At 47.2% G+C, this 19,677-nt stretch overlaps 1 protein-coding gene across 5 annotated transcripts in view; it reads right to left on the bottom strand.

Annotated features, from left to right (window-relative positions):
* The window catches only part of ARSG (arylsulfatase G), a 166,052-nt gene that overhangs the window by 73,259 nt on the left and 73,116 nt on the right, over positions 1 to 19,677 (bottom strand). For all 5 annotated transcript variants that reach the window (XM_084837503.1, XM_084837502.1, XM_084837501.1 and 2 more), the window contains 2 exons: positions 17,563 to 17,759; positions 5,376 to 5,456 (listed from right to left, as the gene is read on the bottom strand). In XM_084837503.1, coding sequence (XP_084693629.1) covers positions 5,376 to 5,456; positions 17,563 to 17,759 — 278 coding nt within the window. The remainder of the gene's footprint in view (positions 1 to 5,375; positions 5,457 to 17,562; positions 17,760 to 19,677) is intronic.

Raw genomic sequence — 19,677 nt, 5'->3', positions numbered from 1 at the left:
CAGGTTCGCAGCCTAGAAATGGCTGGAAATCCATCTTTGGTATTGGAGGCTCAAGTGGCCTCACTGGCTTGGAGGCAAGTTGGAGCTGAGGCTGGTGCACCAGCTGTGGCCTTTGTGGACAGAGATGGCACAGCAACAGCTACCATGCTCTGATGACTTCCGAGGCTGGACTACTGCAGTACACTGTAAATGGGGCTACCTTTGAAGATTGTTTGGAAACCTGCAGTCAGTCCAAAATAACAGCCGCTAGGCTGCTAACTGGGACTAGGTGCTGGGACTGTAGATCACATGTGCTGAAAACAACTCCGCTGACTCCTGATCAGTTTCCAAGCTCAGATCCAAGTACTGGTGCTTCCCTGTAAAGCCCTACACCGTGTGGGGCTGGGTACTTCTCGGGCTGTCTTCACCCACATCAGCCCGCATCACTGAGTTCGTCCTCAGAGGGTCTCCTCTGGGCGCCCCCACCTTCTGAGATAAGGCGGGTGATGCTGGGGAGAGAGCCTTCCTGCTACTGGTGCCCGGCCTTTGGAACACTCTCACCAGGGAGGCCAGCTCAGTGCCTACTGGGATGCTATTTTGGAGCTAGGCAAAGACCTCATTAATTTACCCAGGCTGTTAAACCCCTTTATGTGCTTTATTTTATATACTGTGTTTTATTTAGTGTTTCAGTCTGTTAGACTGTTTGCTTTTATGGCTGATAACGGTTATTTAATTTTTTTCTTGTAAGCCACCCTGTGGACTCAGATGTGCTGAAGACACAGGACAACAATCAAGTAAATAAAAAAAGTTCAGTTTCCAGTAAGCAGGGCTGGGGGAAGGCATCAGCCTAAGAGTCTGGAGAGCCAGTGGTGGTGGGCAAGTGAAGAAGCAGTCACACATGATTCCTGTCACCAACATGCTAAGTTGATCATGTGAATGAGTGGCCTTGAGACAGGTGGGGTGTCAGCCAAGTGTCTCCTTTCATGACCACATCCCTTCACCAATTAAAACACCACGACTTGTTAGCTCTTTGGAACACTGACAGGAATTGTGAGTTAACTGATACAATCACTGAGCTTGTGGTGGTCACTTGAAACTGCAGGCTATGTAAACTTCCTGCCCATAGTCGGCCAGTCCTATGCAGCTGCTGCCAGATCCAGGACTAAGGTCACTGTGAATCAATACAAACTGGTGTGGAGATTTGCTGCCATTCACAGAAAACGGACTCCTTTGCTTCCTGGCCACACGTAGGGGGCTAAAATGCAATGCTCTTTGAAGAGGCCAATGGTTGTGTGAATCTGCCCTCGACACTGAGAATGTAGAGTAAGATAATCTGGTCCAAGTTGTCCTTGTGGCTGCTCTGTTATGAACACAACTTGCTATACAATCACAAAGATGTCAGAAGAGCATTGACTTGGGTGGCATAGTTAATGCAGATTGAACTGCAACTAATGGAACCCAGCCCAAACACAAGGGCATTTCTACACCAGCCTAAAATCGTGCATTTAAAACGGGGCTTTCTGCTTCCATTTTAAATGCAGGATCACCACTGACTCCCTTTACATGTGCTTCCTCCCCCCGCCCCGCCCTTCTCCCCATATGTGAGTCTTCCATTATCTTTCATTGACCTTGCTCCTCTTCTTGCTGCTTTAACTCTTTTCACGGAGGAAACTGAAGCGGAACACAACAGGGTAATTTGATAGCTCATTTATCTGCGACCTATTTAAAAACAGAACAAGGGGCATTTAGTGAAGGAGGGTCACGGCAGGGTCACGACATCATGTAAACAGCCCGCAAACTTCCGTGAAGGAGCAATCCCAATCGCAGGATAAAAGCTCTATGTGATGAAGCCCATTTTCCATAAACACTGCAGGCAACTTAGCCAATCATTGCCAGAGGCTTTACTGTCACCACTTCTACCACCACTATCAAATCCCTTAATAAAGGAGTAGGCCAAAACATCTGGAGGGCCACAAGTTGCCTTGTTCTGCTTTAATACATTATTATGGTGTTTTAGGGTCCCCTCCAAGACTCTGGCCCCTAGAAGTCATTCAGCCTCTCGACTGAGTCCAGATTTCTCCTAATATCCCCCCAAATAACTTCTGCCACCACCAGCTGATTTACAGAAGCAGTAGGGCTCTCCCTTTTATATAACTTCCCTGTGTAATTCGAAGTCAGCATGTGGAGTGAGATATGCCAACTCTAGAATCCCTCAGACCACAACACATTCATGAATTAAAATACAAAATTATATTTATTGATAGAAAATAACATCCAGAACAGATAGTCATTTGAAACAGAAGAACAAATAATAGTTCTAATATCCTAACCTGACTGTCCTCTTTAACAGCCATCCTAACCACCAACCTTTCACCTGATCCTGCCTCTCTCCCTAACTCTCCTTTCATTCCTTACAATTAGAAGAGGGAGTAAAAGAGCAACTTCTCAACTGACTCTCCCTATCTGTCACTCATCCTGACTCCATCCACCATTCTATTTCACTGGCCTGTTGTCACTCATTCTTCTGATACAAACAAGTCCCATAAACACTTGAAGCAACTCAGCCAATCACTACCAGAGGTTTCATCATCACCATTGCTGCCATCACAATCAAATCCCTTAATACATTAAAATATAGATTCACTCACACACACACACACACACACACACATCCAGTATCCATCAGTCTTGATACCATCCTGTCAAACATTCCCTAACTGTTATGGACTGACTGAGAAGAAGACTTCCAGAACCAGTTGTAAGAACATAACAAGAGTCATGCTGGATGAAAAGTTAATCAAGGCCTACATCCTGTTTCCAAACAGTGGCCAACCAGACGGTTCTGAGAAGTACGGCAAAAAGGCAATAGCCCTCCCCCATTGTTACTCCCTGACCCCAACAATGGTATAAAAGTAGCATGCGTCCTCTGAATTGGGAGGTGTCATAGAGCCATTACAGTAACAGCCATTGGACATCTTGCAGCAGCAAACTCACTAATTATGCCTGGTATGAAGAAGCATTTTATTTTACATAAGCCAGGAAAAACTGATAGGGGGGTGTCAATTTAAGAAATGGCTCTAATCAATGTGAATTGCTTAACAAATTCCCATGAACAAAAAGTTACATCATGTGGCCAGAGATGATAATTTAAAACGATGGGAGAGTTTTCAAAAACAAAGGCAGCAAGCCCTGGAACTGCGAGTTCTGCAACAGCTTTCTATTGTACATGTCTGACCATTCCTTTCTATATTTAGAAACTGAGAGGAAACAGATGTGGAAATAGCTTCTGCTTCTATTCCCAAAGAGTAATTGGGGAAATATGACTTTAAACACAGACACACATACACACATATATGATAGAAGCAGACCCAGGAAAGAGCTGCTTCACTGAAGCCCCTGCCTACCTCAGCATAAATAACTTCGTTCAACGCTCATCTAGCTAAGCTGAGAGAAACCCAACCATAGCTCTGATTCGAGTGCTCTTCATAATGATAGAGATGTTTTAAAATGATGAAAAACAAAGGTAGCTTCTTTGGAAACTCGGTGCCTCTAACAAAACAAACAAAAGGTTTCAGTGAAACCAAATGTGGTTGAATATAACAAATGAGTGGAGGGCCAAAACAAATCCCTAGAAGTCCCTATTCCACCAGGGATAAACTCCATCGGTTAGGCTCTGTCTGAACTGCAGGTAGATAGTTTGTACTGGAGCAACATTTAGGGGCACTGTTTACAAAATATGTGCCTTCTCCTTACAGTGATTCTATAAAAAAAATGCACCCTGCATCTGTACACTTTCTATAATTCTTCAGTGGTTGGGTTTTCTTCATGGGAGAGTGGGTGTGATTTTACAACATCCTGCAGGTCCGAGGGAACAAATCCAGTCTTTAAAGCCTCTCATGATGCCCTTGGATACTTCTACCTTTTCCCTTTGGATTAGTACAACTATGGCTCCTACAAATGGCTGCTGCTCAGCTTGCCATGGCTGTCCCGTACCATGTTTAATGGTCCTACACGTACACCATTTGTAGAAGATGATTGTAGGCACATTCAAAAACAGATATGTGCTCACTTAGCATAAATAGTGAAAGAAAGACTCCACAAGACCCAGCAAACACAAAGTGACAAGACCAAAATAAAAACTCATGCCACTTACAAATTATCCATCTCACAATTCCAGCTGTGGGGAAGGGGAGTCTCTCAAAAGAGAGAGAAAGTGTTAGTGGGTTGTATCTAGTGGGGGCTTTGTCTTAGCAGAAATTGCTTTTGCTTGTGCAACTTGGGGCACTCCATTTTTGAGTGCCCTTACATGCCCCAGCCAAAGCTGCTCTTGGGGATTGGGGGACCTTTAGGAACAGAAAGGGATATGGCATGAAAGGCTGGAGTGGGTTGGGGGGGATCACTGAAAATGGATACCTTGATCTGTGCAAGTGGAAGCACTTTCCACTAAGACAACACCATCATTGGGTGGTACCCTCTCTATGATGAAATACTGACTCTTATGAAATACTGACTCTCTGTGTTGAAATACTGACGAACTGGTAATAAGTTTCTCCCTGTAAACATGTGAAAGTATGTATTTTTAAAGATAAGCCCTAAGATTAGGAAGCACTGTCCTTCAAAATCTGAACTTTGAAGATCACATCCAAGTTAACACTGGGAACATAGCTATTACTATTGAGTCCAAGGATTTATGTTGAAATTGTGATGGTATTGATTGTAAATCTGAGGTGAGAATTGTCTCCAGTGCTGACGACGACGACACAAATTTGTTCAACATCCTATGGGCAAATTCGAAACTTCAGGGCTCAAACACACATAAAGATCCCCAAGGCAATTTACATTGTGACTATTTCCTCAAAGGACAATAATTCCAGGGCCTTGGATTAAGGTGTGTTTTTTTTCTCCCGAAAATGTCTGTGTATCATGCTGGCATTTTGCAATCCATCACAGAATACCTTGGGTTGTGCTCGGACTGCAGAAGACTTCAGAGTTGGTACATAAAGGAGGGACTTAATGTCTCTTGTAGAATCTTAAGATATTTGAGCAAGTGAATCAGCGCATGACACAGGAGGTTTCTCTAAGCCCTCTCCATGTCACTGCTGACTGCTGGGGGAGAAACTCACTATACGAAGGTGGGTCTGATTCATGCAGCAAGCACTGCTAAGTGATGTGAGTGGAGGGCGGCAAACAAAATATGTAGCATGAGCCTAAGTCTTTCATGACAAGAGTGCTGGAGCCAGTGAACGAGAGAACTGAAAGAGAGAACACAGCCCAACTTTCCTTTCAGCTCTTTGGCTGACTTTGAAAAAAGGGAACTTGTAGAACACTGTTTGCACCCACCACACAAGCCGTACAAAACAGCTGAACAGGCCTTAAACAAATGAGTGCTAAGTTACCTCTTTTTCTTTGCCATATTCCAGTGTACGGACCAACACTTCCTGCATACTCGCACTTCTCAGACCAAGGGCCGTTGTCTCCTAGGAGGAAAAGAGAACATTTTGTTGAAAAAACAGAACAGGAAAGCATATTTCATTCCAAAGAGGGTTAGTAAGGCAATAGCTAGGGAATTCAGAGCATGATCCCCGTCCCTTTCAAATGGTCATCATCTATGACCTGGTTCGCACATAACAACAACCCAGAGTACGGGTTGAAAAATGGGTTGTCATTATGAGCGAACCATGAACTATAATTTAACTATGGGTTGTTAACCATGAACAACTCAACAACAAACCATGGGTTCTCTTCCTGGGTTGTTCATGGCTAACAATCCATTGTTAAACCATAGTGCAGAGTTCACACGTAACGGCAACCCACAATTCAACAACAACTCATACTCAGGTTGTCATTATGTGTGAACCAGGCCAAAGTAAAGGAGAGGGTAACAAGAAGATAAAGAAGACTACAGAGTTCCATGGAGGCTTTTATTGCAGGAAAATATCAATTTCTGTTTCCTCATGGTGCAGGAGCCCAGTGGAAAAACATTTCATTTTTGTCTGCCAGTTGCATATTGCCAGCCAGTTGGTGCTTTGTCTCCAAGCACACTATCCTCCCCACAACAGTTGCTTAAGAAAAGAGGGCTTCCCTTTGTCATGATGGATTGGGCTATTTTGTGACACAAAAAATGAGCGGGGGAGTAACTAACACCCCCTCACCCAAGAAATGGCACTGCCTTGTTGTGGCGAAGGGGCTTGCGTAACTCAGTGAAGCCATAAGCTATGCTGTGCAGGACCACCCAAGACGGACAGGTCATGGTGGAGAGTTCTGACAAAATGTGGTCCACTGGAGAAGGAAATGGCAACCCACTCCAGTATTCTTGCCAAGAAAACCCCATGGAACGTATCACAAGGCTAAAAGATATGACGCCAGAAGATGAGCCCCTCTGGTCGGAAGGTGTCCAATATACTACTGGGGAAGAGCAGAGGGTATTTCCAAGTAGCGCCAGAAAGAGTGAAGCGGCTGGGCCAAAGCTGAAGGACACTCAGCTGTGGATGTGTCTGGTGCTGAAAAGGAAGTCCAATGCTGTAAAGAACAATATTGTTTAGCAACCTGGAATGTCAGATCAATGAATCAAGGTAAGCTGGAGGTGGTCAAACATGAGATGGCAAGATTGAACATCGACATCTTGGGAATCAGCGAACTAAAATGGACACGCATGGGCGAATTTAATTCAGGTGACCATTATATCTGCTACTGTGGGCAAGAATCCCTTAGAAGAAATGGAGTAGCACTCATAGTCAACAAAAGGGTGGGAAAAGCAGTACTGGGGTACAAACTCAAAAACGATAGAATGATTTCAGTATGAATCCAAGGCAAACCATTCAACATCACAGTAATTCAAGTCTATGCCCCAACCACTGAGGCTGAAGAAGCTGAGGTTGATCGGTTCTATGAAGATCTACAACACCTTCTAGAACTAACACCAAAAAAAGATGTCCTCTTCATCATAGGGGATTGGAATGCTAAAGTAGGAAGTCAAGAATCACCGGGATAACAGGTAACCATGGCCTTGGTGTACAAAATGAAGCAGGACAAAGGCTAATAGAGTTTTGCCAAGAGAACACGCTGATCATAGCAAACACTCTTTTCCAACAGCACAAGAGGCGACTCTACACATGGACATCACCAGATGGTCAATATCGAAATCAGATTGATTATGTCCTTTGCAGCCAAAGATGGAGAAGCTCCATACAGTCAGTAAAAACAAGACCTGGAGCTGACTGTGGCTCAGATCATGAGCTTCTTATTACAAAATTTCGGCTGAAATTGAAGAATGTAGGGAAAACCACTAAACCATTCAGGTATGACCTAAATCATATCCCTTATGAATATACACTGGAGGTGACGAATAGATTTCAGGGATTAGACCTGATAGACAGAGTGCCTGAGGAACTATGGACGGAGGTCCGTAACATTGTTCAGGAGGCAGCAACGAAATCCATCCCAAAGAAAAAGAAATGCAAGAAAGCCAAGTAGCTGTCTGATGAGGCTTTACAAGTAGCTGAGGAAAGAAGGGAAGATATGTCCAACTGAATACAGAGTTCCAGAGAATAGCCAGGAGAGACAAGAAGGCCTTCTTAAATGAACAATGCAAAGAAATCGAGGAAAACAATAGAATGGGAAAGACTAGAGATCTCTTCAAGAAAATCGGAGATCTCAAGGGAACATTTTGTGCAAAGACGGGCATGATAAAGGACCAAGAAGGCAGGGATCTAACAGAAGCAGATGAGATTAAGAAGAGGTGGCAAGAATACACAGAAGAACTATACAGGAAAGATCTGAATGTCCCTGATAGCCATGACAATGTGGTCACTGAACTTGAGCTGGACATCCTAGAGAGTGAAGTCAAGTGGGCCTTAGGAAGCATTATTAACAACAAAGCTAGCGGAGATGACAGTATTCCAGCTGAGCTATTTAAAATCCTAAAAGATGATGCTGTAAAAGTGCTGCACTCAATATGCCAACAAATCTGGAACACTCAGCAGTGGCCACAAGACTGGAAAAGGTCAGTTTACATTCCAATTCCAAAGAAGGGCAATGCCAAAGAGAGTTCAAACTACCGTACAATTGCACTCATTTCACATGCCAGCAAGGTCTTGCTCAAAATCCTACAAGCTAGGCTTCAGCAGCATGTGAACCAAGAACTACCGGAAGTACAAGCTGGGTTTCAAAGAGGCAGAGGAACTAGAGATCAAATCTCCAACATTCGCTGGATCATGGAGAAAGCAAGAGAATTCCAGAAAAAAGTCTATTTCTGCTTCATTGACTACGCTAAAGCCTTTGATTGTGTGGATCACAACAAACTGTGGCAAATTCTTAGAGATGGGAGTACCAGACCACCTTACCTGTGTCCTGAGAAACCTGTATGAGGGTCAAGAAGCAACAGTAAGAACCGGACATGGAACAACCGATTGGTTCAAAATTGGGAAAGGAGTACGACAAGGCTGTATATTGTCGCCCTGCTTATTTAATTTATATGCAGAGTGTCAGGGTGGACACTGAGCCCATAGAATCCCAGAGTAGTTCTGATTCTGAGGAAGAGGAGTCGCTCCTGGGAGAGGAGCACGCTCCTCTTTCCCAGGGCCAACAGCTGACGGAGATTCCTCCCACCAGCATTCCTAGCTTAGACAGCAGTCCTGGGAGTGACAGAGGGCGGGAAGCAGACTTGATGGACGCGCGACACCAATGCAGAGAGCAGTGCCAAATGGAGGGTGCGGAAAGGAGGCGTAGTGCCCGGTTGGCGCGCAAACAACGGCTGCGCCCAGGGGATCCAAGGGAAAAGGGGAGGGACTCTCCCTAGCCCTTAAGTTCAGGGGTCTGCCAGTGATTCCCTTTCAAACGGGGACCAACTGTTCCAACTTAGGGCATAGGTACTCTGCTGCTCATATCTAGTTGCTAACAGTAGAGTTGTTAAGTTGTAAAAGAGGAATAAAGCTTTGAAAAGAATTCCTTTGTCTGTGTCTGGACTTGGCTACTGGATTAGACTGAGAGAGGCCTCCAAGGAGCCCTTGACAGCTTGGTCCCCGTTCCTCTTTTTTTTTTCCGTCTCTCTCTCTCTTCTCCTATTGCCTTATGGAGGGTGCCAGGGACCCAGCGGTGCAACCTCTAGCGCAAGAGAACCAGATGCTCCGTGATCAGATGGCTTAACTGACGGCTGCCATGCAGAATCTACAGGCTGCGGTTCAACCCCATCCACCTCCGATTCCCCCCCGCCGCAAGTGCCCGGTGGCCTTGCCAGAGAAGTTTTCTGGTGAGAAAGGACTTTTTCAGATTTTCAGGGCCCAATCAGAGCTGTACCTGCGTCTTAGGCCTGAGGATTTCCAGACGGAACAGGTTCATGTGGGTTTCATCATTAACCTACTGTCAGGCATGGCAGCTAGATGGGCTTCGGGGCTCCTGCTCGCTAATGACCCCCTGCTCGGGAAATATCAAGGTTTCATGACAGCCATGGCACGTTTTTTCGGTGACCCCCTGCACACGCAGACGGCTTCTCGGGAGATTCGCCACCTCCGGCAGGGCAAGGACTCAGTTTCCAGCTACGTGACAACCTTTCACTTGCTGATGCAGGATTTATAGTGGAATGATGCTGCGCTAGTGGCTCAGTTTTTGGATGGTTTGAACGACGAGATCTTAGATGAGTTGGCGCGCACGACCAGCCCGCCTACTTTGGAGGAGCTCATCCAGACCTGCCTTCAGATAGATAGTCGGCTGGAGGGGCGCCAGCAGACCTGGCGGGTGCCGGGATTTCCCTCCTCCCATTCCCCCACGTTTCCTGCCTCCTCCCCCACCCCCCACTTGGGCACTGGGGGTGGAGGAGACCCCGATGCAGCTGGGAGCTACCCGAGCCTCACTGCCGCCAGAGGAGCTGGAGCGCCGGCGTGTGCCGATGTTTTCGATGTGGAAAGCTGGGGCATTTCGCCAAGACCTGCCGAGTTAAATCCACAGCTCCGCTGCCTCCTCCTCCTCGTCCCCAGGCCTGACTAGACTGCCCCCCAAGCTTGTTGGGGGCCTCCAGTGTGGGGGTCAGTTCCCCACCAGGTGGGTGCCTTCCCCAACCCCCCCACCTTCCCATCTGCTGTTGCATGTTCACCTCCACTCCTCCCAGTGGGGTGGGGTGGAGGCCCTAGCTTTAGTGGACTCGGGGGCTACGACCAGTTTCATGGATAAGACCTTCGCCCTCTTCCACAAGATTCCTACCCTGCCCCTTCCTGCCCCCTTGGCAGTGGAGACCATTGATGGGCGTCCTCTCTCTTTGGGCGCGGTGACCCGTATTACAGTTCCGCTCACTCTGTGCGCCCAGTCCCACGTTGAGCAGATTCAGTTTCACTTAGCCAAGGTTCCCTTATACCCAATCGTGCTGGGTGTTTCCTGGCTCTCTAAGCACAACCTCAGATTTCTTGGGGGCTTCAGCAAGTGGAGTTTGCGCCTCCGTACTGCTGGGAGCATTGCCTCCCCGAGGAGGCGCCAGTCCCAGCCCAGGCCTTAACCCTTTCCTCCCCCTCCTTGTCTGCTTCTGGCAGTCCTTCAGCTACCGTCATCCTCCCAGAGAAGTATGCAGCTTTTTGGGATGTGTTTGACAAAAAGGAGGCTGACCGGCTTCCCCCCCACCGCCCTTTTGACTGTGCCATTAACCTCATTCCAGGGGCGACCATTCCTGCTGGCCGGCTGTATTCGATGTCGGAGCCGGAACTTCGAGGTCTGCGGGAGTTTTTGGACAAGAATCTCAAACGCGGCTTCATTCGCCCGTCTTCCTCCCCCGCCTGCGCTCCTACTTTCTTTGTGGCCAAACGATCTGGAGAGCTCCGCCCGGTGCACGATTTCAGAAATCTAAATTTGGTCTCCATCCCTGACAAATACCCCCTCCCCCTCATACCTGAGATGCTGGAGCGCCTGGGGCGAGCCAAGATTTTCACAAAGTTGGACCTGTGTAGCGCATACATTCTCATTCGCATCCGGGAGGGGGATGAGTGGAAGACCTCTTTCGGGACCAGGTACGGAGCGTATGAATACCTAGTAATGCCTTTTGGGCTCACCTGTGCCCCCCCCCCTTTTCGCGTTTTATGAATGCCATCTTCCGGGACTATTTGGACACTTTCCTCATTGTTTATCTCGATGACTTACTTATATTTTCTGAGGACCCCCATGCCCATCATTGTCATGTCTCCGCCGTCCTCCAGTGCCTCCGCGAGAACCATCTTTATGCCAAGCTGGAGAAATGTGCGTTTGACCTAACCTCTTTGGACTTTCTTGGCTACATTACTTCGCCTGACGGTATCAGGATGGGTCCTGCAAAGGTCCAGGCTGTCCTCTCCTGGCAGGCTCCATCCACCAAGAAGGACTTGCAACGTTTTCTGGGTTTTGCTAATTTTTACAGAAAGTTCCTGCCCAGTTTTGCTCGGCTGACTTCTCCTCTCACGGACCTCCTTAAGGGCAAGAAATCTCCTTTTCATTGGACAGCATCTGCCCAACAGGCTTTCGAGGAACTTAAGAAGCTTTTCAGTTCTGAGCCGATCCTGTTACATCCCGACCCGAGGAAGCCTTTTGTAATACAGACCGATGCCTCTGACTTTGCAGTGGGGGCGGTGCTCTTTCAGCCAGATCGGGAGGGCAGCGGGCTGCAACCCTGTGCCTACCACTCCAGGAAGCTGAGAATGTCCGAGAGGAATTATACCATTTGGGAGAAGGAACTGTTGGCCATCAAGTCCGCTTTGGAGACCTGGCGTCATCTCCTGGAGGGGGCGCAGCACCCAGTCGAAGTTAGAACCAACCATCGCAACCTCGAACATCTACAGACAGCCCGTGCCTTAAACCAGCGGCAGATTAGGTGGTCGCTTTTTTTTTTCTCGGTTCCACCTTAAGATTTGCCATGTGAAAGCCTCAGACAACCTACAAGCGGATGCTCTTTCTCGTAAGCCTGACCTCCAGCCAGGGAGTGAGGAAAATCCCGCCCCCTCTCTGATTCTTCCCCCTCAAGGCCTGGAGGCAGCTGCGGTGTCTCATTCTTGGGAGGAGCTCCTTCTCTCTGCACAGGCTCAGGATGCTTTTGTTCGCGCAAAGGTGGAGGAATTGGGGCTAGCCTCTGCCCCCCCCACTCTACCCCTTTCTCTTTGAGAGATGGCCTGCTTTACCATTCCGGCCGGGTCTATGTGCCTTCTAGACCCCTCCGCGAGAAGGTCCTCCATCAGTGCCACGACTCCCCCACAGCTGGGCATTTTGGCATCGCCAAGACCCCGCATGGAGTGACGAGGGATTTTTGTTGGCCTCGTGTGTGTCAGGACGTCAAGTCTTATGTCGCCTCCTGCCCAACCTGCCAGCGGGCGAAGGCCCCCTCAGGCAAGCCCACAGGCTTGCTTCACCCCCTGCCTACCCCCTCAGGACCTTGGAAACTGCTCTCCCTTGACTTCATCACTGACTTGCCTCACTCACACGGTAAGACCACCATTCTGGTGGTGGTGGATTTGTTTTCTAAGATGGCCCATTTCATCCCCTGCTCTGGGTTGCCCACAGCCAGGGAGACGACAGGGCTGTTCTTGGCGAATGTTTTCCGCCTCCACGGATGGCCCGAGGGTCTTATTTCGGATAGGGGGGCCCAATTCACTGCCCATTTCTGGAGGGAGCTACTTGCGTTGCTCCATGTGACGCTCCGTCTTTCCTCCGCCCACCATCCACAGACGGACAGTCAGACCGAGCACACCAATGCGACTCTGGAGCAATATTTGCGCTGTTATGTCAATTACCAGCAGGATGACAGGTTTTCCTTGCTGCCCCTTGAAGAATTTGCTTATAACAATGCCTGCCATGCTTCCACCCGCCAAACTCCTTTTTTTGCCAATTTTGGTTACCACCCCAAGGCTTTCCCGTCCACCCTAGCTCCCTCTTCGGTGCCAGCGGCCCATGACTTTTTAGAGGAGTTGCGAGCGGTACACCACCTCTTACGGGACTCCCTCGAGCAAGCCAAGACAGCCTACAAGGCCTCTGCAGACCGGCGGCGCCAGCCGGGTCCGTCTCTGCAACCGAGGGACTGGGTTTGGTTGTCCACCCAATACCTCCCCTCTCACTCGTTCGCAAGGAAGTTCGCACCTCGCCGCATGGGGCCTTTCCAGATTACGGCCCAGATTAACCCTGTTGCGTTTCGCCTGGCTCTCCCCCCCTCCATGAAGATCCATCCTGTTTTTCATCAGTCCTTGCTGTCCCCTCTGGTTTCTGGCGACCCTCATTGCTCAGTCAGCTCCCCCCCACCACCAGTGCTGGTGGAGGGGGAGGAGGAGTTTGAGGTCGCAGAGATTCTGGACTCTGCTTGCAATATCTGGTGGACTGGAAGGGGTACGGGCCTGATGAGTGATCCTGGGAACCCGTGGAAAATGTGCATGCTCCATTGCTGCTGAGGCGCTTCCACCAGCTGTACACCCACAAACCCGGGGTCCCAGGGGAGGAGCACGAGGGGGGGCCTCATGGGAGCGGGGATGATGTCAGGGTGGACACTAAGCCCATAGAATCCCAGAGTAGTTTTGATTCTGAGGAAGAGGAGTCGCTCCTGGGAGAGGAGCGCACTGCTCTTTCCCAGGGCCAACAGCTGATGGAGATTCCTCCCACCAGCATTCCTAGCTTAGATAGCAGTCCTGGGATTGACAGAGCACGGGAAGCAGACTTGATGGACGCGCGACACCGACGCAGAGAGCGGTGCCAAATGGAGGGTGCGGAAAGGAGGCGTAGTGCCCGGTTGGCGCGCAAACAACGGCTGCGCCCAGAGGATCCAAGGGAAAAGGGGAGGGACTCTCCCTAGCCCTTAAGTTCAGGGGTCTGCCAGTGATTCCCTTTCAAACGGGGACCAACTGTTCCAGTTTAGGGCATAGGTACTCTGCGGCTCATATCTAGTTGCTAACAGTAGAGTTGTTAAGTTGTAAAAAAGGAATAAAGCTTTGAAAAGAATTCCTTTGTCTGTGTCTGGACTTGGCTACTGGATTAGACTGAGAGAGGCCTCCAAGGAGCCCTTGACACAGAGTACATCATGAGAAACGCCGGGTTGGATGAATCACAGGTCGGAATTAAGATTGCCGGGAGAATTATCAACAACCTCAGATACACAGACGATACCACCCTAATGGCAGAAAGTGAGGAGGATCTAAAGAGCCTCTTGTTGAGGGTGAAAGTGGAGAGTGCAAAAGCTGGTTTGAAACTCAACATTAAAAAAACGAAGATCATGGCATCTGGCGCCATCACTTCCTGGCATATGGAAGGGGAAGAAATGGAAGCAGTGACAGATTTTACTTTCTTGGGCTCCAAGATCACCGCAGACAGTGACTGTAGCCATGAAATTAAAAGACCCTTGCTCCTTGAGAGGAAAGCTCTGGCAAACCTAGACAGCATAGTCAGAAGCAGAGACATCACCTTGCCAACAAAGGTTCGTATAATCAAAGCTATGGTTTTCCCAGTAGCAATATATGGCTGTGAGAGCTGGACTATAAGGAAGGCTGAGTGCCGAAGAATGGATGCTTTTGAACTGTGGTTCTGGAGAAGACTCTTACAAGTCCCCTGGACTGCAAGGAGGTCAAATCAGTCCATCCTAAAGGAAATCAACCCTGACTGCTCATTGGAAGGACAGATACTGAAGCTGAAGCTCCAATATTTTGGCCACCTAATGTGAAGAGAAAAGTCACTGGAAAAGACCCTGATGCTGGGAAAGATGGAAGGCAAAAGGAGAAGGGGACAGCAGAGGATGAGATGGCTAGATAGCATCACCGATACAATGAATATGAACTTGAGCACACTCCGGGAGAGAGCGGAGGACAGGAAGGCCTGGTGTGCTATGGTCCAGGGGGTCACGAAGATTCGGACACGACTTAACGACTGAACAACAACAACAACAAATTGCAACAAGACATTGAGAGTCTTTTCATTGCTAATCTTCAGCCACAAGAAGCAATAAAATGGGTAGAACCTAGAAACAGAAAACTTTTAATTAAAGATACAGGAGTCCTGAAAAGCCATAATAGTGCTTTGCCTGTTCACACTGGTAATGCAACTGAATTTCATTGCAAAAATACTATCTCAAATGAGGTCTGGGGGAAAAAAAACCATTGGGTGGACAACATAAGAAAGGGTTGGACTGCAGTGATTGGATTCTCCATAAAAAGTGAATGAATAAAGCACGGTAATTCTAAAGAAAACGGCCAGTGAGAGAGCAATTGCAGGAAAAGCATTCAGTGTAATGACTCCCATGCCACTGCGGTGATTTAACAAGGGGAAAGTATCCTATCTAGAAAAGTAGTTATAGCTATGAAATGACACAAACACTTCCCTATCAGGTTAAGCTAGTAAGAGCAACCCACCTCTGTGGCTGTTGCTTGGTGGCCAGACAGAAACCGAGTGGAAGGTATAGGCTATGTTCTATGATGGTCAAGGCATAAAAAGGCTTGGTGAAAGGGAGGGCCAACTGCTACCTCAGCCATGTTCAGCTTTCTAGACGAATCTGATCAGGCCTGAGCATCACTGTGACTGTACAGAGACTTCAAAGAGATTTGAGTTACTGCTTTTTCCAGGAAGTGGAGATTACTACCTCTAGATGAAACTAACACATTTTCTCAGAGTGGAGGAAGGCTAATCTTCCACTCTAGTAACTCAAGGAGAAGAGAGAAAACAATAGTAAGAAAACACAGTGTGCCTTGGGTTTTAATGATCAGTTCCTGTCATTTGGGGAAAAAGTGACCTAGTTAACAGTGGATATAGGAATTGGAAATTTTGTTCCTTTTTAATTAGGATTTATACTTTAATCAGGTGACAAGGTTTGTCCTTTTCACTGAAATGACCCAATTGACTGAAGGTAGCGAATTCCCAAGTTTCACAGTTTCAGAATCTGAAACAGCAGAAAAGTCTCCAGAATTGAATGCTGATACTGGCAATGAACCACTGAAAAAGAGGTAATCTGGGCTTATCCAAGCATCCACATCACACATTGCTCCATGATATCCAAGCAGCTAGCAGTCCCTATTCTAAAAAGAAACACACCTAGTCTTGCTGAAGAGAGATGCTCACCACTATGGATATTACATGCATTGCAGTATGTTTTCCTGAGGAGAACCCAAGGCCCAGCAAGATGCATCATTTGCTTTGAGGCTAAGTAGGTCCCATTATCTGAAACTCATCGACAGCTATGCTATTACATGGTTCAGGTAAGCAGGTACCTGGATAGGAAACCCACTTGGGAGTGGAATTTAGCATGCTAAGCTGTCAGCTATAGGTATCTACAGATTTAACTTGGCAGCTCTGTATTCTGGCTCATAAAAAATAGGGTTTGTGGTTATTTCCAAAATCTCATGTTGATTTTCCTTTTCAAGTCTCTGGTCCAGCTCTGTAGGAGGAGGAAGTGGGGTGAGGACCCTTACTCAATAGAATGTTGCGTGCAGGGTGCAATGAGTGGTCTTGGGCCACCTGACGTTGCAGCATTGGTGATGCTAAGCAGCTGTAGACTCGGCCAATCCCTTGGGTGGGAGACCACTGGTAACACCATGATGAACAGGACACAGATTTAGCAAATCAGTGAATATTTTAAAGTAGAATGTAGTGTGAAGTGGCAAAACATGAGAAGGATGTTCCACTCAATTAAACAAACTGAATCTCAGTGACAGGAACTTTGGTTCAACTGAGCGGTCATGTAGGCCAGCCTCCCCCAACCTTGTACCCTCCAGATGCTCTGGACTACAACACCCAGCATTCCTCACCCTTGGCCATGCTGGTTAGGGCTGGTGGGAGCTGAACAATATCTGGAGGACACCAGAGTGGGGAATGCTGATGTAGGTCCATTTGTTTAAATACTATTTCTAAAGGAAAATACAAAGCAGCACTGTGTATTAAAGGCTGAAATCTAGAGATGGGTGAGCTTTCCAAAGCTTCCTTCAGATTAACTCTGAGATTGCTCAGCTTCTCCTGAGGGAAAAAAAAAGTTAAAATTGGGGCTCAGAAAAAATACCACCACCCCAGGAGTCTGTCCCTGGCTCCATTAGTTCCTATGGGTATGAAATTTCCATTGCAGTGGTTAAATCAGAGTATGGGGGCTGAAGGCTACCCACATGGGTCATCCATGGGGGGGTCCCACCCTCCGATATCGCTCCTGCATGTCTTAAAATCACGCCTATGCAATGTAATGGGGTAACCCAGTTCCTTACATTGCATAGAGCCAATTCTAAGAGGCTCGTGGGGCCTTTGGTAGCCAAAGCAACGTTGACTTCAGCTGCCAACCTTCCACCCCAAATCCCTGGCTGACAAAGGCTTTGCTCAGGCTGCGCAAGCCCTTTGCAAGCCAGGGAAGCTGCACAGGACAATAAGCTGCACAAGTGGTAATGACTGGCTCAAGGTTACCAAGTAAGTTTCATGGCTGAGTTAGGATTTGAATCCAAGGTCAGCATGATAGCCACCACAGCTGAGCCATTTAACATGCTGCTTGACCAAGTGACACTTTTATTTGTTCCCACTTCATGATAACCCAGCTGAATCCAAAGAGGCCTTCTTACATTTCCTATATGGACCCTTGAGCATTCCCACTAAAATCCAAGCAATCTTTGCTACAATGACTGGGTTTTACTCCTTCACCTGTGAACCAGAGGAATGTGTTTTCCTTTGCAGTGCTGTCAACTTTGTCCTTTATCTGTCCCACCAGGGCATCCATCTCCCTCAGGTTTGCTCCATACAGATCTTGCCAAGACGGATTCCATGGTGACTGAGGCAAAACCAAAGGCACATGCATATGAGCCAGGGCAAGGTATAGGAAGAAAGGGCGACCGCTCTGGCTAGAGAGAAAACACAGGAATGCACATGAGTTAATTAAGTGGAGGAGGACAAGGCTTGGTCAGAATGGAGATGGCATGGCTGTCCATAATCTATTACTTGTTATTATTACATTTAAAAAAGAAAATCTTTGCGTTCCCCTTGGCTATAGCACTGGACCAAAATTCTTGCGTTCCCCTTGGCTATAGCACTGGACAGTTGTGCTTTCTATTCTCTAGTTCCTTGGACAAATCCCCTTTTGCCATTTTTCTATTTATCTAGACCAGTGTTTTTGAAAGTACTGGGGACCTCATCTGTGCAGGAAGTCCAGTCTGCTGCAGAGGAATCTGATACATGTTCTAGGGCCAACCGTCAGCTCATGCAGGGTGCTAGCCCAGCCTCACCATTGTCCCAAGTAGACTGACAGTGCTGCCTAGAACATACCTAATACTTCCCGGTGTCTGCACATTGAAAGGAAAGATCAGAAGTGGTAGATGAGCTATCTTTCAGGAAAATTTGTCAGCCACTACTGATATTCTTACTGAGGAAATGGCAATTAATTGTTAAGACAGATTTTGCTGTAAGATGTCTTAAAGACAGGCCTGGCATATCACCAAAAGAAATGGTAGCCTAGGATTTTCTTATCTAGCACAGCACAGCATAATTTTTGCAAGGGATGATAGAACAGTAACTACTCCTAGAAAGAAGTGCAGGGGAATTCAGTAAGACCACAGCAAACAGGGAGAAAGTACATTATGAAATGGATTCTACTGAGTTCCACTGGAATATAACCTGGGAGAAAAATGTTTAAAAGGAAGCAAACCCTAAAAAAGGAAATTAGCTATAAAGGATTAATGCTTGGGGTAAGACAGTAGGGCAGAAATATTACATAAAAGAAAAGAAAAACCATGCAGTGTAAGGCTTGACTTTGTGTGACTTTGGCTTAAAGACTTTGTTGTTGTTGAAAGGACAACCCTACATCATGGGAAAGTGATACTATGCAGACCCACCTTGGACCTCGTCCTCGTGTAGTAAACAAACATAACTGCATTGAACAAAACAGACAAAAACAAAGAGGCTTTGTATAGAATGCTGGGATATATATCATAGAATGAAAGAATGAAAATATGGGTTATGTCACACACAGACATTATGTGGCAGGACTATGGTGAAATAAGTGCAGAGAGGGGGTAACAAAGGCTCCAAGTCAAGACTCGTTAAATGCTAGAGTCATCCAAAGCATGTAGGGTGGGAAGACTAGTTTCACTCACTCATCCACACCAGATCAGAGTTTATAAGTCACTCCTAGGAAGGTACTGCAGGGTCAACTCTTCTGGGAGAATCGCCATACCTCCACAAGTACTGCCTCTGGCACCACTTGCATAAGCAAAGCTCTTTCCTACTTAACATGATGGATACAGCAGCGTAAGGTTGGTTCTGTGAAGCATTAACACAAATTCACAAGGCAGTCGTACCATAGATATGAACCAGTGCATAACTGACCTACACATTCTCGCCTGTGCTGCACATCCTTCTCATACTATATCATTTTTGGATTTAAAAAATATAAATCTGTCATCAACGCTTCCCTCTGAAGGAACAAACAGGCCAATGTGTAGCACTTTCAGAAGCATGTTTTCAATAATGCAGCAAAGGGCTTGATGTGCTTGATCTCATTGGATCTCGGAAGGTAAGCAGGGCCAGTCCTGGTTAGTACTTGGATGGGAGACCACTGGAAATCAGGCTTCCTGCCCTGAGCAGGGGGTTGGAATCGATGGTCTTGTAGGCCCCTTCCAACCCTATGAGTCTATGATTCTATAAATGATCTCTATTCCTTCACCTCTATTTTGCATTTTGGGAATGGAGACTGGAATACAGTGCCTCAGTCAAAGCCATTCAAATGAGCAAAGAAGTATTCGAATTCAATATTTCCCAAACACC

Source organism: Heloderma suspectum, chromosome 2, assembly GCF_057233095.1.
Source record: "Heloderma suspectum isolate Gila_16-S chromosome 2, 16-S_ref, whole genome shotgun sequence".
In the NCBI taxonomy this organism is placed as follows: Eukaryota; Metazoa; Chordata; class Lepidosauria; order Squamata; family Helodermatidae; genus Heloderma; species Heloderma suspectum.
The sequence above is the reverse complement of the archived record's forward strand: the minus strand, read 5'-3'. Positions and strand labels throughout refer to the sequence as shown.